Genomic DNA, 17,306 nt, shown 5'->3' with positions numbered 1-17,306 from the left:
TGAGTTTATTTTTGTGTATGGTGTTAGAAAGTGTTCTAGTTTCATTCTTTAACAAGTGGTTGACCAGTTTTCCCAGCACCACTTGTTAAAGAGGTTGTCATTGTATATCCTTGCCTCCTTTGTCGAAGATAAGGTGTCCATAGGTTCGTGGATTTATCTCTGGGCTTTCTATTCTGTTCCATTGATCTATATTTCTGTCTTTGTGCCAGTACCATACTGTCTTGATGATTGTGGCTTTGGAGTAGAGCCTGAAGTCAGGCAGATTGATTCCTCCAGTTCCATTCTTCTTTCTCAAGATTACTTTGGCTGTTCGAGGTTTTTTGTATTTCCATACAAATTGTGAAATTATTTGTTCTAGTTCTGTGAAAAATACCATTGGTAGCTTGATAGGGATTGCACTGAATCTATAGATTGCTTTGGGTAGAATAGCCATTTTAACGATATTGATTCTTCCAATCCATGAACACAGTATGTTTCTCCATCTGTTTGTGTCCTCTTTGATTTCTTTCATTAGTGTTTTATAGTTTTCTATGTATAGGTCTTTTGTTTCTTTAAGTAGATATACTCCTAAGTATTTTATTCTTTTTGTTGCAATGGTGAATGGTATTGTTTCCTTAATTTCTCTGTTTTCTCAGTGTATAGGAATGCAAGGGATTTCTGTGTGTTAATTTTATATCCTACAACTTTACTATATTTGCTGATTAGCTCTAGTAATTTTCTGGTAGAATCTTTAGGGTTTTCTATGTAGAGGATCGTGTCATCTGCAAACAGTGAGAGTTTCACTTCTTCTTTTCCTATCTGGATTCCTTTTACTTTTTTCTGCTCTGATTGCTGTGGCCAAAACTTCCAAAACTATGTTGAATAGTAGTGGTGAGAGTGGGCACCCTTGTCTTGTTCCTGATTTTAGGGGAAATGCTTTCAACTTTTTACCATTGAGGGTAATGCTTGCTGTGGGTTTGTCATATATAGCTTTTATTATGTTGAGGTATGTTCCTTCTATTCCTGCTTTCTGGAGAGTTTTAATCATAAATTGGTGTTGAATTTTGTCAAAGGCTTTCTCTGCATCTATTGAGATAATCATATGTTTTTTATCTTTCAATTTGTTAATGTGGTGTATTACATTGATTGACTTGCAGATATTAAAGAATCCTTGCATTCCTGGGATAAAGCCCACTTGGTCATGATGAATGATTTTTTTAATATGTTGTTGGATTCTGTTTGCTAGAATTTTGTTAAGGATTTTTGCATCTATGTTCATCAGTGATATTGTCTTGTAATTTTCTTTTTTTGTGGCATCGTTGTCTGGTTTTGGAATTAGGGTGATGGTGGCCTCATAGAATGAGTTTGGAAGTTTACCTTCTGCAATTTTCTGGAAGAGTGTGAGTAAGATAGGTGTTAGCTCTTCTCTAAATTTTTGGTAGAATTCAGCTGTGAAGCCATCTGGTCCTGGGCTTTTGTTTGCTGGAAGATTTCTGATTACAGTTTCGATTTCCTTGCTTGTGATGGGTCTGTTAAGATCTTCTATTTCTTTCTGGTTCAGTTTGACTCCCAGTAACTTTTATGGCTCTTGTGTTACAGTTTGAAGTCCTAAAGTGTGGGAACCACTCTTCTAGAATATGAGCAAGGAATGCCGCCTGCTGCATACACACCAGATGCTCAATAACTGTTGTTCACTGACAAAAACAGAGTCTGTTCCATGTTCACTAACCTGTGCTAGAAACTGAGTTTCTTGGGATTTTGAAAGAGTAAAAGTTGTGGTAAATGCTGCTACGACTCAATCCTAGCATGGACTCTGCCCTCCTAGACAGCTAGAGCAGAAATAGTAATTAATGCAGTCATCATCCAAAGAACCAGTAGGAATCATTTCAGAGCTGGCTGTCACTAAAACCAAGTTCTGTTTGGGCTTTACAGAATAAATTGTCATTGAAAAATTGAAAAACCTTAGTGGGCAACGTGATTTCAAAAGTAGACATTCACCCAAGGGGGCATTCATGGGCAGAAGCCCTTGATTTGTGGGATGACTAACACTTTGTTGTATTACACTGGTGTGTGAATGCTGCTTGGACTGCCCTGGCTCTGAATGGCTAAGGGGCATTTTGGTGCGGAGGACAGTGTCCGGGTACCTGCAGAAGTCATGCAGGCCGGGGTAGCGTTGCTGAGTGTTGGGGCTTGGGAGGCAAGGACCTGGGTTTTCCTTGGGTGGAAGAGCCCCGGGGGCCCCCGACCTGCTGTCTGTAGTTGTCGTAAGCAAGATTTCATGAGAGCCTGATGCATTAGACTGAGAGCAGCACTCCCTGGAAGCAGACATGGGGACAAAGCCGGTCTGTTGTTAACACAGGACTAAGTGAACCTGCTGCGAATAGGTAGTGGCACGAGGGTTCAGGGTTAGGGGGTCAAGATGAGCTCCTCAGCTCTGTTTGTGATTAAGAAGGGCTACTTGGAGGAGGGGAGATGGTTAAACCATGGCCCAGCCTGCACAAGCAAGGATGTAATTTGGAGGCTGTCTGAGCATGCTCTTGGTGCTCAACTTTGTCTAATCAGCTCTATAAGTGTCTCTCCTGGGAGGTTCATAGGATATGGTTTTTTGTGGATCATTTTGTGGATGGCATTAGTATTCTAGGTGGATGTGCAGTTTCAGATGGCTCCCGAGCACACAGACTCTAAGAGCAAAGATTGAAATGTACGCAGGTTATGCAGCTTACAGTTATGCAGCTTAAATTTTCTCCCTCTTGTCTGATGGGTTTTGTGCTTTATTTCCAGTTTTCTGCTCACACAGATTCTGCAGGAGAGGGCATCATAGCGAACATTGTGCTGCTTCGACCTTTTGACAGGTTTTCTTTCTAGAAGTGTTTTTGGGTTTTTTTGGCCAGTGACAGCCGTTCCAAGGGGCACCTATACTGCAGTAGCAGGCTGACGACACTCAGACTGCAATGTGAGACAAGGAGGGGATGGACACCCTTTATCTGGTTGCCGTCTCGCTGTAGGGTTGTCAGGTCAGCCTGCCTGACACTAGGCGAGCCTTCCCATCCCCGTCACCCCTAGACAGCAGGCCTCTGGTGTCATGACAGCTGCTTGTCATGCGCTCCTGAGTGTCTCATAGGTGTAAGCAAGCCAGCTCTGGAGGATTCAGCAACCTCCCCTCCTCAGCTGGACAGACGCTTTTGTTTTGGAAGCTAGTCTTTGGTGCGCAGTCAAGCAGCAGCCCAGGGTGATGGCTCCGGAGTGGACTGTGGAGCACTGCCGCCCGGATCTGAGTCCCAGCTCCACCAGCAACTAGCAGTGTACCCTTACTTCATCCCTCGGTGCCTTGGTGTCCTCATGTGTCAAATGATGAGACTAATAGTACCAACCTTAGAAGACTCCCTCAGGACTAAAGGAGCTGTATGTAAAGGGCTCAGCTGGTGCCTGGCACTTTGTAGTGGTCAGTGAGTATTAACTGCTGCCATAGTCACCATGGTGGTAACACAGCTGCATAGCTTCCCTAGTGGCTCAGAGGGTAAAGCCTCTGCCTGCAATGCAGGAGACCCTGGATCAGGAAGATCCCCTGGAGAAGGAAATGGCAACCCACTCCAGTATTCTTGCCTGGAAAATCGCACAGACAGAGAAGCCTGGCGGGCTACAGTCCATGGGGTCGCAAAGAGTCGGACATGACAGAGTGACTTCACTTTCTTTCATAGTTACTGTAACAGTTATCATTCAGATCATTAAAGGGTTCTAATCAGCTGTATAAACCTCTACCTTTAAAGTATTAGTTGCAAATGCAGAAAATAGAGGGAGGGTGTTTATAGCTTAAACTCCATGTCATCTTTGTTTGGAATCTACCATTTTTACCACAGCAGATCTTTCCAAAAGGTTCTTCCAAATATGAGAAGACTAGAAGGAAATGGGAATCACAAATGACATGTGAAGTTGGTCAGCAACACAGTATGTGAAGGGGCCGTGTCACAGGCACGGGGTGTCAGCGTGAAGTGGGTGTGGAGGCAGAAGCCCAGGAACGGAACAGGCTCCTCCCTGCTCTCCGGTTTATAACCCAGCGGGCGCTCATCTGACCCAGAGTCTGTGCTCGGAGGCATCTCAGGGACCTTGGAACCAGGGCTATTCTTTTATGGGACAAATGCGTGTTATGTCACAGAAAGATTCCTGTTTTTTACTTTCATTGGCCAGGTAGTTGGTTAACCATTGACTTGTTTTTATTTAAACATTTTACCCACGAAATTGAGCTGCCTCTCTTAAAACAGAGTGTAAGGGACCTAGTTCAGCCTTGCCTCGGCGACTGTGGAGACATGACTACAGGGTGTCTGCAGAGTCCCCGCACGCGGTCACGTCTGGGAAGAGAAGAGCTACATGGCAGATTCGTTAGGTGGGGGACTGGATGGCCTGACAGAGTGCCTCCTCCAAGCACAGTCTTGGTACCTGAGTGTGCCTTGGGGTGTTATGAAAGTGAAAAGATCCCTACCTAACAACAGTGGGTGACTTTCAAATAGCTATTAGGGGCTGCCAAAATGACTTCCAGCTGTCAGCATGGAAGATGAGTTTGGAAAAAATGAAACTTCAGACAGAAAGGAGAGGGCAGTATACAGACCAATGTTAACTGTTAACTAGCAGGCCCTAGGGCTGTGGTGTGTCACTCTGTACATCAACTGCTGGACCACATGATGGTCCCAGACTTAGAGTTACGTAAGCACGTGTTATTCCTCTCAGGAGCAGGGAACCATCTCTTCTCCCTTCCCCAACTACCCCCACCCCCCATCGAGGTTGCTCTGTGACACTGCCCCCCCCCCCCCCCGCCCCGCCCGCCCGCCCGCCCAGATTGCTCTGTGACTCTGCCCTCAGGGCCAGAGTGGGTGTTCCCTGGGCCGTCAGCAGGTCTGCCTTCCTGCCTTCAGTGCCAGCACTTTCTGTTGGGCCCTCCACTCTCTGGGCTCGTGCCGCCGGACACGTGCCTTACTGCTTCTGCAAGCGGCACGGCCCACCTCCCTCCTCGTCTCCCCTCGTCCCCCACTGCCACCTGCCGTCTTGCTGAACTTCTCCAGGTTCACCCCTGCACTGCTCCTCTGCTTCCTGCTGGCACCTGGGCAGTGCCCAGTCAGCCTCAGCGTGCCTTTACTGGTGTGGAGCCTGCAGCCAGGCATAGTTGGAAACAGTTTCAGAGTTTTGAGGCTAAATGATCTCTAGATTACTGAAGACTTATCACACTTAATTGACTTACTGCATTTTTTAAAATGTGATCTCCCAATAGAGATCTATTTTTTGTAGCCAGAAAGGAGATTTTCAGCACTTGCAGTCACGACAAAGGCCAGTCTCATGATTTGGTCCCTGCACGTGTTTCATTAGTAAATGTGGCTGGTGTGCTGTTAGCCAGAATTACCAACCCCTAGGATTCATGTTATTGAAGGAAGCTTTTCGTGAAACCATTTTAAAAAATTGGCAAGAACTTAAAATGGCTTCATTTTAAAATGTAACAAATCTACACCACAGTACTCTATCTTTTCATTCATCCAACAAATATTTACTAAATGCCTATTACATGTCAGACATTGCTCCAGGCAATTGGGACACAGAAAGAATAAACTGCACAAAGTTCTCTGTCCTCATGGGCTTTACATTCAAGCTGGTGGCGACAGGCAACAAACCAAATAATTATATAGTATCTCAAAAAGTGATGGGCAGGAACGAACAAAAAGCCAGGGCAAGAGAGGCTGGGTGTGCTGGGGTGACGGAGGCAGGGGTAAACTGCAGTGTTAAATAGGGTCTCAGGGCAGGAGTCAGTGAGAAGAGATTCACCCCAAGACCTTTAAGGAGATGCAGGAGTTAGCCATATGGGCAGTCAAGAAGCAGTACTCTCCTGGCCAAGCAACAGCTAGAAGGAAGGCCAGTAGGCTCTGCCAGTGGAGGAAAGTGGGCTTGAGGAGATGGGCAGGCGTCAGAGATGATTCTAAGATTTCTGACCTGAGCAGCTCTAGAACTGGACTCCCATTTATGAGATGAAGCCCACGGGACAAAGACCGGGTTTTGAAGTGGGGAGTAGGAATCAAGAGTTAGGTTTGGACATAGTTTTCAAGTACCTTGTTAGACATCCAAGTGCAGATCAAGTGGGCAGTTGGATATGCAACTCTGGAGCTCAAATTAAGATCAGGATTCAGGAGATGTCAGCCTTGAGGCAGTACCTAAAGCTGTGGGATTGAGTGTGATCAACAATGTAGAGGACAGAGATTGGAAAGGTGAGGAGGAACAGGAGAGGATACAGAGAAGAGAAAGTCAGCAGGGCTTCCCACCTTGGTTTTCCTTTTATCCAATGTTGTCAGAACTTGTGGACCGAAGCTGTCACCCCCAGTAAGCCCGGAATGCTCTCTAAGCTGTGTCCCAGAATGGAGCTGGGGCGCCGGGAGCCAGTCATTCTCCTGTCTGATTCGTCTTGCTTCTTGTTATAGATGCCCACCTGGGCACGAGGTGAAGGGGCAGGGGCTGCCTCCTGACAATGTGCCCAGTGAGAGAAGCTCGCTCAACAGACTGGCATTCAGTTTGAGTCACAGGGTAGACCTGGTAGGGATAAAAATCACCAGGTAGAGTTTTTTTCTTTTTTTTTTGAGCTGTGTTGAATGGGAAATGAATGTTTGATAGTTAGATGGTTTCCTGCTAGGTTCTTAAATGAGTCAGTGGCTGTTTGAAAGCCAGAAATAAGTTGAACTCTTGACCTCTGTTACCCAAGGTTAACTGTGACACACCCATCATAGGTTTATGGTAAATGCGTAGATAAAATTGTGGCAGAAATCCAGAAGGAGCCAGCCTTTCTACCCTCAAGGGGCTCAGAGTCCTGCTAGGGTATTGCTCAGTAAATTGAGTTGAATAAATACACAAAGGTAACACACGGAAGAGCTGAAGAGGGATGTACACGGGGCAGTGGGAACACAGAGAATAACATTCTGGCAGGAAGTGGTGACAGATGTCACACAGGTAACATGTGAGCCAGGATGTGGGGTGGGGGGTATTTCCATGTGGATGAGTGCCCAAGGGGTCAGACACCCCTTGTTTGGGGAGTGGGCACTCCCCAGGATGACCTAGTTGGAGCCCAGATCTATTGAATGATGCTATATCTGCTAGTCCCTGTCTGCTGTGAGCTCTCCAGAGATTCTAGTATATTTCAGAGGTTTAGAATGAGCGTGTTACGACCTAGTGGTGGCTGAGTGGGCATCCTTTCTTTGGGGCTTCTCCACAGACTGCCGGTAGCAATAACAGATGGCCGTCTTTCCTTCCTGTCCTTAGAAATTCTTCTTTGTGAACTGAGGTCCAGTCAGTCTTTACTATTTAGTCTGGAAGCCTGTCTGAGGAGGAAACAGGAATATGATGGCCAAAGATGCACGTGCCACTCTGTACAATAAGCAAGTGCATTAGTGCTAGTTCTCCCTTGTCAGGCCAGGGAGAAGGGCCTCCTTCTGGACAGGCAGTGCGTGACCCACAAAAGGCAGGCCGCCTGGAGTCCGTTCCCTCGGCCAGCAGGTAGTGAAAGGGGGTGGTGGTCCCGTGACAGCCGCAGAAGGGCTGGCACTGACACAGCAGGGAGACTGGGAGGTCACCGCATGGCCTTCCCCACGCCTCCCTCACGGGCTGTGAGCGGCGGCGCAGACTCGGCTCCCCCGTTCCAACAGCATCCCCTATTCTTAAAGCTGGAGGTGGCCGTCTTCAGACTAAGTAAAACATTATTGTATTCAGCAGCTCCTGGTCTTTCCAAAATTGGGGGCTTGGCAGGATTATGGAGGTTTCCCACCCCAACCTAAGAGATTTGATTAAAACTTATATTTGATAACATATTATTTGATTTCAGGGCAGCAGCAAGAAAATCCCCTAAGATATATAATTTTGTGGCTGGTCTAATCATAGTCAGTGCTGACTGTTGATCAGGAAGACTGTGGCTTTACTTTTCCCAGCGTATTTCATTTATTTTCTTTTTTAGCACCTTCTTTGTTTTAGGCACTGGAAACTCAGCCAGGAGACCCAGCTCCTACCCTGTCCCTTTTAGAGCTCATGAAGTCTAATTATTTGAGTTAAACCAGAGCCATGTGTATATGTTGCCCACAGACTCTAAAAATTTCTCTGGAGCAGGCTAGAACGGCTGGGTATCCAGGTTGAGTCTGAAAGCTCCTTCCAGGTCAGGGAAACTATTACTAAAATGGCACAGGGACACGGTGGATGATGCACTGTGACTGCTGGTACCCATGGCAGCCAGCATCTTACGGTGGGCTTCACTAAACTGTCAGGGCTGTCTCTTACCTGGGCTGGGGCAGCATCTGTAAGGTAGTCCAAGTGCCTGACCATCACTTCCGTTAATGTCTTTCTTCCCCAGATGAGGCTGAATCACCCCCCAGTGACCCCATGGTGAGCATATGCTGGCACTTTCTAAGTCTTCTTGGTACAAGAAAAGACGGGCTGCAAGGGGGAGGGTCTCTCTTAAGGCTGGGGAGAGTCGTACCTACTTGGGTACCATCCCATCGAGTGAAGCTGCTGCGGGGGTTCCCAGCTCTCTGAACTGCTAGGTTTCCTGTAGCCGTGGCTGTTGTCTTGAGCAGTGGTCCAGCATCATCCTCTATGCCTTTCCTCCTCCTCCCAGCTGGGCCTGCTGCAGCTCAGCCAGGCCCCAGGAAGAGAGGCCAGTCAGGAGAAAAGCAGATGCCCACTGGCCTAGTCCCGTTTTCTCTGTCACCCTCCAGACACACGCACACACCTGAAGGTGTGATGCAGTAAAAAGCAAGGAGACGGAAAGGCCCCAGAGACGGGCTGGCCTCACTGCAGGAGCTGCTGCTTTTAACACTTCCAAGGGAGAGAGACCAGTGTCTGGCGTGGCTCTTCCATGAAACTCAGTCCAGCCACACGTCGCTGGTGGTCCCTGGGGCACTCCAAACCGAGGAGCGGGGAACCCGCCACATCTGCCGCAGACTCCGTGCGTGTCTTCCTGCGTTCTCTTGCCAGTGGTCTGATGTGCCCATTCTGTCCCCGCAGCTGGTGTCATCAAGCCTGTTTGGACTCTGAGGCACATGTCTGCCTCTAGCCCCTGGGGTTCACAGGCCTCGGACGGGCAGTGTGACAGGGGAAGCCAACCAACCAAGAGTCTGCATCTCTTTTCCTGCCAGGGTGGTTCACTCTTGTTGACTGCCATCTGCCAGGGTTACATTACTCTTTCTCCTCCAGAGCACTGTGGTTCAGAAAAACTCTATTGCAGAACAAGCTGCCCTAACATTAGTAGTGTTTTATTAAGAGTCGACTCTGTGCCAGGCACTGTTCTGAACACTGGCTTTCTAGTAGTAAATCAGATGTACAAAAATCCCTGCCTTTGTGGAGCTTAGTTTAGAACGGAGAAGATGGATTAACAGTCAAAATAAGTGAAATATCAGGTTGAGCTACATGAAACCACCATTTTTGTAGGTTAAAAAAAATGGACAAATAGTTTCATATGACTCAAGGTAATAGACTGTTACTAAGAAATGCTAAGGAAAAATACTGAAGCAGGAAACGGGGGTAGCAAGTCAGGGGAAGGGAGGCTGTTGAAACTGTGAGTAGGTGGGACCTGAAGACGAGGTGGTGTCATCTGAGAGGAGCATGAGGCTGGAGCAGAGAGCAGGGGCGAGAGCACCACACACAGAGGGCCTCAGGGCTGGGGAGCTTACTCAGAGCTGGGGAGCCTTTATGGGCTTCTCGAGAACTTTACTCGGAGGCAAAAAGAACCTACTGGGATGAGGGTTGTGACTAGGGAACGCTCGTGAGCACCTGGGGACCGGTGCCCCACGAGTAGTGGGGAGTCAGGACCTCGGGAAGTGAGGAGCCTGTGTGACCACCTGCGTCACGAAGCTTTCTGGAATTCCTTTGGTGGAGGAGCCTTTTCGAAATACCTCGCAGGGTGACAAACGTCTCTTCCCGCTCACCAGAAGGCCGGCGATTTTCTCGTGCTTAGTCGTGTGCGTTCACGGCACTGACCATGCTCGGTTCGGCTCTGCTGTGTGCAAGGAGCTTGCACTGGGGACTCACAGAGGGACCGGAGCCGCTTCCTGTCACCCACCTGTGGGGACGGCCCTGGGGCTTATAATCAAGCTGGGGCTTTCAAAAGACTCTTAAGCGTGGCACCCTTTTATGACAGTCTCCCTGCGGTTCACAGATCGACTGGCCAATAGCAACCACAGGATTTTAAGCAGGCCTGAAGCACTTGAGGACCCTCACCGGAGCTGCCAGCAAGGGAACAGCTCAGGAGAAGTGCAGGGGTAAATGCTCCTGACTGCTGAGAACAAAGGGGTCTGATGATATTTATTTTAAAACTTCCCAGAAGGATCTGCAACCGCCACATGATTTTGTGCATCCTACAGAGAGTCGGACGCGACTGAGCGACGACAAGCCAGAGCCCGGCACAGGGTAGCGGAGCTGCTGAGTAAGAGTGAAGTCGCCCAGTCGTGTCCGACTCACTGTGACCCGGTGGACTGTAGCCTACCAGGCTCCTCCGTCCACGGGACTCTCCAGGCAGGAATACTAGAGCGGGCTGCCATCTCCTTCTCGCCCTAGCCCCTATCATGTTAACATGCATTTGTTTACTAATTGGACTTAAGCCACATAATACAAACGATGTGTACAATTAATAACTGGAGCCACAGTTCAAATACACACACTCTGGCCTTTTAAAGAAAGCGGAGGTAATGCTCCCTTGCCCCCAGGTTGCACGCCTCCGCACTCTGATACAGGTCCCAGCGGGGGGGACCCCTGTTCACCCAGGACCTGGGGGAGGAGACCTCCCAGCTCCCATGTGCCTGGGGCGAGGTTTCCCAGGGAACACGGTGGGGATTAATCAGTGTTTATCTTAGGCCTTAAAGATACAGAAGAATTAGCTCAGTCATCCTAGATCCCCCCAGCTGACTCACGTCTGTTCAGATGGAGACTCGTTTATTCTTTCAAGGGTACTATTTTGTCGCCTGGCCTTTCCCCTGATTATTAAGTTAGTTGCTCCGTCGTGTCCAACTCTTTGCGACCCCATGGACTGTAGCCCACCAGGTTCCTCTGTCCATGGGATTCTCCAGGCAAGCATACTGGAATGGGTTGCCATTTCCTTCTCCAGGTCAGTAAAGGTAGGGAAAGAGAATTAAAAGTCAAGCTTAAATTAGGAGGATAGAACTGCTATTCCAGTGTATCTAAAACACAGGTCTTTTTGTCTATGAATTAATAATCTTGGTTATATAGATATCATTTTTCAAAGAAAACTGTCTTTTATTGCTGTATATAACATTGGCCAAAAAGTTTGTTTGGGTTTTCATACCATCGAATGGGAAAACATGAATGAGCTTTTTGGCCCACCCAAAAGAATAAAGCCATCATCTTCTTACAGCATCCTTTCTACCAAGAAAGTTTTGTTGGGTAGGATTTGGGGTCCCTCAGTTTTCTTTGTCATCTTGGGATCTGGACTTCCTTATAAGAAGCTTCTGCTGTGTGAGGGGGAAGCAGGCAAGGTGCCCTGCCTCCCCACCGCCCGGGCTGGCAAGAAAGGTAACTCTTGACTACACAGTGAGCAGTAAAGCTGCAGGAATAGAAAAACAGTGGACCTTTCGTGTGTCAGTGTGGTGGGATCGGCAGAATGGAAACAGAGCTACTTAGTGTCTACTCAAAGCTGCACTTACTTAAAAGCAATCAGACAAAAAAATTCTCATGAAGTTTGCATGTGGTTTCAGAATGTCTATGTAAATATAGAAATCACTGTCCTAGGTATGAGGTTGGTTGCTGGCGAATGCCAGCAAACTGACCCCTCGTGGGCTTATCTTTAAAGCATGACACCCAAGTTAAGATCTGGTCTCTTGCATTTAACTCTTGTTCTCTGTGAATTCTCTTAGAGCAGGGGTTGGCAAACTTTTTCTCCCAAAAGCCAGATAGTAAATATTTTAGATTTTTGCAGGCCACAGGGCCCGCACCACCTCCCTCACTGTGCTGCTCCTGCACTGCCACGGGCAGTCCATAGATGGACAGGCATAGCTGTGCGCCAGTAAATCTTTACTTATAAACACAAGGCCCTGCTTGACCGTAAGTTTGCCAACCTCTGCCTCACTGCAAGACAGTAAGGAAGGGGAGGAAACAGTAACAGAGTCACCCGCTTTCCCAGAAGAGAAATTACTAGCAGGTTCACATTCTGACATGTACATACGAGGCTAAAGTGAAAGTCACTCAGTCGCGTCCAACTCTCTTTGCGACCCCATGGACTGCACAGTCCGTGGAATTCTCCAGGCCAGAACACTGGAGTGGGTAGCCGTTCCCTTCTCCGGGGGATCTCCCCAACCCAGGGATCGAACCCAGGTCTCCCGCCTTGTAGGTGGATTCTTTACCAGCTGAGCCACAAAGGAAGCCCAAGGCTACAAATATTCCTAATAAAGAGACTATCTGGATCAGGCCAGGGTGGTTGCACAGAACAGTACTGACACGCGCTGAGTCTGGTCCTGGAAGCAGACTCGTATCGTTCTGCTACTACAGCCCAGAGCAGGCGCATCAAACACAACGTCACACACTCACTCACTCGCCACGGGGTCTTCATCTGTTCTCTCTTCTGACCTGCAGGCCTCTTCCTCATCCTGGGCTTGATACTCTACCCCGCTGGCTGGGGCTGTCAGAAGGCCATAGGCTACTGCGGACACTACGCGTCGGCCTACAAACCTGGAGACTGCTCGCTGGGCTGGGCCTTCTATACCGCCATCGGGGGCACGGTGCTCACCTTCATTTGTGCTGTCTTCTCCGCCCAAGCGGAGATCGCCACCTCCAGTGACAAAGTACAGGAAGAAATCGAAGAGGGGAAAAACCTCATCTGCCTCCTTTAGCTTGGAAGAGACATCAGCGCCATTTTCTTGCTCGCCGTAACCTTGTGAAACACTTCACTTCTGGTTCCGTCACTTGGGTCAAGTGAAGAACTAGCCTTTATCTACCGAAGCCACATTCCACAGCCTCCCAGGACCGACGGCAGGCCGCGTCCAGCCACTCCGAGCACTGCACGTGAGGGTCACGGTGCACATCGTAAGAGATGGAACGAGAAAACAGCACACAAGCCCTGACGTGGAGTTTCGTTCTGTTGGACCCCATTTCCCCCCAAGGCTCAATGAAGGATGATGATCTGAACCATAAAAGCAACAGGTTCTCTGATAACAGACAAGACCACAGGCCAGATCTGCAGGCGGTTTGAGGTTGCGTGCATCTCTGCCTCAGGGTGAGGTTGGTGTGGGGGTCCTTTGTTTCCTTGTGTTCTTTCACACTGTCTCCTCTGGGGTCCACAGTGAAGACTGCACATTTCCCGGGGACACCAAGACACTGCCTCTCGCTTAGCTGACCTGAGCAGGGACAGTGTGGAATTCTACTGTGGGACTTACTCTAGGCTGAACGCCAGAGTCAGGTGGGTCCACTGAACTGTCACTCTGAGAGTCTAGAAATTTGAGGAGAGAAAGGATGAGGACCTGTCCCACCATGAGAATAAAAGCACAGACAGAGTCCTATTAGTAGAGACAGTCACTCCCCTTCCCAGGTGTAGCACCAGTACTGGCCCAGTCTCCTCTGCCACCAGAAATCCCTTGTTCCCCGAGGGCTAGGCCTGCGTTTTGACTGCCGGAGGAAACCTGTTTCCTCCTTCCAGGGACCCAGGTCTCCAGGCTGCTGTGGCTCACTCAGAGAGCGTACCCAAATCTCAGCCCTTGCGGGGAGAGCTTTCCCCCCTGTGCAGTAACCAGGAAGCACCCGGCGTGTTCCCGCCCCCAGCGGCAGCAGATGACAAGGAGCTGGTCACAGGAGTTACGTTTCTCTAGTTACTGGTGTTGGTCCTGGACGCAGACTCAAATAACATTAAATTGCTCTAACTGGTGAGTTTACAGCAAAGGCTTCATTCTCAGGAAAGCATAGGGTAGAAGGTTCATGCATAAATGAGAGCTCAATCAAGCTCCTAGCACCTGCCTGCAACTGTTTACAGAAAGAATGAAACACCACTATTAAAAAGGATCCAGGGGCTTTTAATCTAGTTTCTATAAGTCACCAATAACTGATTCAGGAAAATGGTATTAGCCATCACTTCAACCTTACCCTGGAATGATCAAAGGGACCAAAAGGAACCTAGTCTGATATTACCCTGAACTTCAGAATGGCAGGATGCTACAGAAACACTTCCTTACAACTTAAGCAAATGGGATGGATCCACCAAATTTCTGGAAGGATTAAAAGTATGGGTCTCTTTAGGCTTATGAATCTGCTTACTTGAGGGCTTGCTTTGTTTTGAAAATTTAACAAATAACTAATGAACCTTGTTTGGGCAAGGTATTGTGTGCTAAGCACCAAAGAAGAATCCTGATTCAGATCTTACAACCCTGCCCTGAGTTAATCATCTTAAAGCTGTGTGAGTCTGAAAACCATGCCTTGCTGCAGAACAAGTAATTGCTTTATATTAATACATAGATGGGATGGAGAACTAAAGTTTTATTCCAGTCTGGCCATTGGCCTGTGCCAGAAACCATTTTATCTCACAGATTATGACCTAAAGGGCAAGAGAGGTATTGGGGCGGCGGGGGCCAGGAAGCAGCCTTTAATGAGTTCACCATTCTTAGACCAAAACTGAGAATAAGCAAAGTGTACATCTGTGACTCTTTTCAAAAAAGCAAAGGGGTAAATATGTGTGCTCACGGCAGCCTGCCATCCGGACTCAGGAAACAAGACCTGCGTAGGTGATGGTGGCCACCGAACAGGGCTCCTGTCCCTGCCAGATAGGGACGCACAAAGTCCTGATGCTGTCATACTTATCCCTTTTTAACACTCAGAAATTATTTTCATTAATAAAAAAAATAAAGTTCCCTCCACCAGGCAAATAATTTTGATTAAAAATACACATTTTTTTCTTAAATTTATCACAAGGTTCACTTTTCCTTCTATACAACATAGAGAACCTATGTTATAACTCTGATTTTACACTCTCACTCTCCTCCCAGACAAGTCATAAGCCTGGAGGAGCCTCTGAGCATGTCCATTATCTTTACTGCCCGACTGCTTTTCCACTAAGGCGGGGTGGAGGTACATCCCTAGATCACTCTAATAACAAGTCATAAGTGAAAATGTGCCCTCTCTTGGTCAGAAGAAGGTCACTTGACAGTGTTTACTTCATCAGTCTGAATGTCACAGAAGACCAGAAAAAGTACATGCGCACACACACAAAACCCCAAACCATTAAAAACTACTTAAAACACTGATTTGTCAGGCAGAGCACAGATGAAATCTCTCTAGCAGAGAAAGAGTAAAAAGGTAAACGTGGGCCTTTTGAACCTGCAAGTCCATTTAGCCAGGCTTCAGTTAGGATAAATGGAATATAAAAATCATGCTAGCCTAGATGAAAACTGCATGGCTGTTTAAAAACCACTGAATGGGAGGACTGTGTTAGAAACAGATTGAAAACAATTAGACAATCATTGACCTACATCTATTTTTCTAATAAAATTCTATCAATCACATAATTGCCTCAGTCTAAAAATCTAATATACCTGTACCATCACTACTACCAGAAAAAGTCTTATTTATTTTTTACCTGCATTTGTGCTTCAAGTTTTGTGATGGGGCTGGGCTTCCTCAATGAACTCCAAGAAGGCAGAAATGTTTGCTTTGGATTCTGTGGATTCTTTAAACCTGTGTGCTAATTCAACAATTTACATGAATTGTGTAAGAGTTTTTGTATACTTATCAAACATCTGTGGTGTAATGATCTTTGTTAAGCATGTATTCTGTAAAGTGCCATAATCCTTTTTTTAAATGTGTGTAGCATATTTAAAATATATATATATATATATTATACATACACGAGTCTGTGTGAGAGATGTGCAATAACAAAAAAGGTGTATGTATGTTCTGTTTTTGGGGGAACTGGACAGGAATCAGAACAGAGACTGTTTCTGTTTTGGCAAGGGAGAGTTAAAACATTTTGCCTTCATGGCCTAGTCATTAGCCCAGAACAATTCTAATGCTACACAGACCTATGTGAAGAAAAGACTGGTATGGAATCATCTTTCCCTGGGTCTAAATTAAAATAATCACTAGATTTATGTGAAAAGTCACGCCAGCAAGCCAGGCCCAGTTAATGCTAGTCTTTCATGTGAAATGTGAAGCTGCCGTGCTGCCTCTTCTGCTGGCGTGATAACTCTAGCTGGCACACGACCACTAAGGAGTTCTTCCTTAACCTGCTTTGGCAGACCACGTTAACGCCAGACACTACTTAAGGGCCAGTCTCACACCTTCTCAGCCATGAGGGTCTGCTTAGAACAGACCTCCCTGTGCAATAACACATGGCCCCTGGAAATCCCAGGCCTGCACTTGCACCGGGGCAGCACAAGAAAGGCACGACTGGGATTTCTTCTGAGACTGTGGTGAAACGCCTTCCAAGGCTGGGGGGTCATGAGGTGCTCTGGAGGAACTTGGCACCACTTGATATTATTCAACAACCACTTGAGCCAAATGTAAAACTGTATTACCACTGACGGACTCAATCAGAGCCTTCGAATTTCTGGTCATCCTATTGTAAACTAATACATTATTTGTCTAGCATTGATTAGGTTCCTGTGCATATGTATTTTCACCACATGCTCCCTACCCTTCCCAGATATGAATTAAACCAGATTTTGCAAACTTATTCTGATTCTTTCAAGTCTCATTATTTCAATATGATGTGTATAATCTGATCAAGAGAATATCTACCAAATTTCTAACATTAACATATGTAATACTGGTGATAAGATATTCAAGTGTTTTAACTCTGCCATTCACTAATAAAATATATACACCTACCTGAGGTTAGCTTTAACTTGAAGTATATATTTCTTCCCCTGAGAAGCACTGATGTAATTATAAATAGGAAAAAATAAAAATAAAAACCCTCTCATGTGCTATACAGTTATCTAAATTTTGAAGGAATATGGAAATACTTCAAAGTATTATGAATATAATGTAAAGAAATGTGTACAACAAGGGAAAAGTCAACTGAAGGACACGTTCTCCTCTTCCAACAAGAATACCACAATTAAAAGCCAATCATGGAGCAATACACATTCACATTTCCTGAAGGTAATCCTGCCCATAAAAAGCTTCATCTAGAAACAAACTAGATGTAAACTCAAGACACGAACAATCCTTTTCATAAACTCATTCAACGCTCCATATCACCTGAAGAACTTAGAACATACAAAAATAGCTTTATTTTCTTGATCTAGGGCCTGTGACAGCTGACACTACTGTATGCTTTGGCTTCTAAGCATTTGAGACATTTTAACATTCCTGACATGTGCCAG

The 17,306-nt window shown here is 46.7% G+C and overlaps 2 protein-coding genes across 8 annotated transcripts in view; one reads left to right on the top strand and one right to left on the bottom strand.

The window, feature by feature from the left end:
• LHFPL2 (LHFPL tetraspan subfamily member 2) overlaps positions 1-16,651 on the top strand; it is a 172,961-nt gene extending 156,310 nt beyond the window's left edge. For all 6 annotated transcript variants that reach the window (XM_070468586.1, XM_070468582.1, XM_070468585.1 and 3 more), the window contains one exon: positions 12,571-16,651. In XM_070468586.1, coding sequence (XP_070324687.1) covers positions 12,571-12,827 — 257 coding nt within the window. In that variant the 3' untranslated portion in view covers positions 12,828-16,651. The remainder of the gene's footprint in view (positions 1-12,570) is intronic.
• SCAMP1 (secretory carrier membrane protein 1) overlaps positions 1-17,306 on the bottom strand; it is a 149,872-nt gene that overhangs the window by 4,069 nt on the left and 128,497 nt on the right. The gene's annotated exons all lie outside the window — the stretch shown is intronic.

This window comes from Odocoileus virginianus, chromosome 6 (assembly GCF_023699985.2).
Source record: "Odocoileus virginianus isolate 20LAN1187 ecotype Illinois chromosome 6, Ovbor_1.2, whole genome shotgun sequence".
Classification (NCBI taxonomy): domain Eukaryota; kingdom Metazoa; phylum Chordata; class Mammalia; order Artiodactyla; family Cervidae; genus Odocoileus; species Odocoileus virginianus.
The sequence above is the reverse complement of the archived record's forward strand: the minus strand, read 5'-3'. Positions and strand labels throughout refer to the sequence as shown.